A 2,740-nucleotide genomic window follows, 5' to 3' on the forward strand; every position below is an offset into this window, starting at 1 on the left:
AGGAGAGGTTCAGATTGGATATTAGGAAAATTTTCTTCTCATAAAGAGCAGTTGGGCACTGGCCCAGGCTGCCCAGGGAGTGGTGGAGTCACCGTCCCTGGAGGTGTTCAAGCAGAGGGTGGCTGCAACCCTGACAGACATGATCTTAGAGGTCTTTTCCAACCTTAAAGGTTCTGTGATTTGTAATTCTATGATTGCTGACGAAGTGGCACTGATAGACCCGGTGACAGTGGTGGGCCTGGTGGCAGTGACAGCCCCACTGTGGTGGCTGTGAGCTGGCTGTGCTGAGCCGAGGCCCTGAGCAGCAGCAGGGCTGGCTGTCGCTGGTGCAGGCCCAGTCACCGTTCCTGAAGGTGTTCAAGAACTATGGAGACGTGGCACTTGGGGACATGGTCAGTGGGCATGGTGGGGATGGACCGGCCATTGACCTAAATGATCTTAGAGCTCTTTTCCAACCTTATTCTATGATTCTCCAACTCTTGTTCTCCAACTCCCATTCCCCACTGCAGCCCACTCCCCTTGCCTTGCCATGTGTTCTCCTCCAATACATCTTCAGTGTTGTCACCACTTAAACCCTTGCATCACTCAGCTCCTACATCTCCAACTGTTTTTACCACAGAACCTTTGGAACAGGCTAGGAATTTGCTGTGCTGCATATGAATCATGGAAGAGCCATAACCAGAGCTGGTCTTCCACCACAGCATGCTCATGCATGGGGAGACACAGAGATACGTGCACTGCACACGCACTGCTCCTCACAGTCCCCATAGCTAGAATTATCTCCCTTGCATCCACCTCCAGCAAAACATAAATGTGGGTGCACAGTCACTGCCCTGCCAACAGCTCCCAGCTCAGCCTCCTCATGCAGTCACTCTTTGCCATCCATCTCCAAGAGAGCGAATGCAGCTGAGCAAAGCTGAACCTGCCCACCACATCCCCACAAACAAGGGAAATCTGTTCCATACCTGCTGGAAGAGCTCCTCCTCCCGCTGCTGTTGCTTTCGTCAGCCTGAAAGACAGAAGACATTAAAAAAAGGCGGTTTAGGTTGAGAATACGACGCTGTCCTCCAATTCATCTGGTGCACCTTGCACCAAAACCACCCTGAGTTGCACAAATCCTCAGTGCTCAAGTTTGGCAGAATGTACCACACACTTCAGTCCAAGCCCATTGCTTTCAGCAGACCAGGGCAGGACTTCAGACACAGCTCACCAAGGAGGTGATTTTATTCTTCTCCAAAAACACTCAACCAGCAGCAAATGCTGGAGATATTGCTCGTGCAATTATTTTACCGCGTTCTACTGTAGCCCCGCAAAGTCTGAAGCAACAAATCTTCCTATTCAAGAGGAAAATAAGGCCAAAACATTCAACTTACAGAAAGGAAATATCCAAATTCAATGCACCCACTCTCAGACGGCCTAAATTCACACACACACAAAAAAGCACAGTGCCTTGCTATCGCTGCGCCAGATTGGATCAGGCAGTGGGGACCCCAGGTGTCATCCCAACCACGTCAACCCAACCTCCTCAATTCCATCCCTCCTCATTCCAAAGCACAACTCCAAGCCTCTCTCTTCCTGGATGAGGGGCTCTGGGGAGCACACCCTGACAGTCCCTGTCCCACACACCCCTGGCCCAGCCCTCGCTGCTCCCCATGGTGCCCCAATCCCACCCCTGCACAGGGAAGGGGATGGACACGGAGCCGCCTCCTCCCTGCCTTCACTCCCCGGCTCTCTGATTAGAGCCTTCCTTGGAAAGACAATATTATTCCAAACCCAGAAATTTTATTTCTGAATTTGTGCAAATATAAGTTAAAAGATATTAGCTGCATTTCACATTTTGTGCAAATGGCAGAAACAGGCAATTCATGTGCAGCAGGATGGGGGCTAGCCAACGATTTCGATAAAATAAACCCTTTTTTAATTTAAATGCTAATGCACTGAATTAAAATTTAATAACTGAGGAAATTGAAAAGCCGAGCAGGAATATTGGAAATAAATCCAAGCAGAAACAGCTGAAATTAAAAATTCTAGAGAGTGGGAGGATAGCAGCTAAGCTGTCTTATATGATTACATTTTTTTTTTCAGAACGAAGGGGGGAAGGAAAAAAATCCTATCTTTGGCTGGCTGTAGGGCAGTAAATCGAGAGTGCTGTGATTTATTGCTCAATTTTCCTGAGGGAAAAAGGCTTTCTTTCATGCTGAAATATTTCATAAATTTCAAGCCAGCATAAATTCTTAATTTAAAAGTTATGGAGGTCACATTTAGTGCAGTGGTGCAATTCTGAAATCTTAAAGGAGTAGCAGCCGAAAATTACAATTTGATTTTTCTTAATTTTTTAAGTCTTTGTGTGAAATTTTGTTCAAAGGGATTTCCTGCGTTACAGAGAGCAGAAAGGCATCCTGGCTTCCAACGCTTCCGAAATCCACTGGAAATGAAGAGATAAAAATCTAATTGAATTACAAAAAGTTTTTTTTTTTTTATTATTATTGTTAGCCACTTGAGAAATTTCTGTTAAAAAATTTCCTCCCTCCATTGCCTGGGAAAAGCCAGAAGGGAGGAGCTGACAATGTAATTGCTTCTGTTAGATCTCCAATCTTTTGTGAGCACTGATATGTTCATTTGTTATACAGCTGTTCGGCTACAGAAAGGATGTCAGAGCACCCATAATTCAAAGCAATCAATCAAAAATTAATGATTTGTCATGCTTACACAATGGAAAAAAAAAAAGAAAAAGAAAAAG

General features: G+C 45.6%; 1 protein-coding gene across 9 annotated transcripts in view; it reads right to left on the bottom strand.

Annotated features, from left to right (window-relative positions):
- ZNF618 (zinc finger protein 618) overlaps positions 1-2,740 on the bottom strand; it is a 128,367-nt gene that overhangs the window by 76,544 nt on the left and 49,083 nt on the right. For all 9 annotated transcript variants that reach the window (XM_031556138.1, XM_031556134.1, XM_031556133.1 and 6 more), the window contains one exon: positions 966-1,009. In XM_031556138.1, the coding sequence (XP_031411998.1) occupies positions 966-1,009 (44 nt within the window). The remainder of the gene's footprint in view (positions 1-965; positions 1,010-2,740) is intronic.

Source organism: Meleagris gallopavo, chromosome 19 (genome assembly GCF_000146605.3).
Source record: "Meleagris gallopavo isolate NT-WF06-2002-E0010 breed Aviagen turkey brand Nicholas breeding stock chromosome 19, Turkey_5.1, whole genome shotgun sequence".
NCBI lineage: Eukaryota > Metazoa > Chordata > Aves > Galliformes > Phasianidae > Meleagris > Meleagris gallopavo.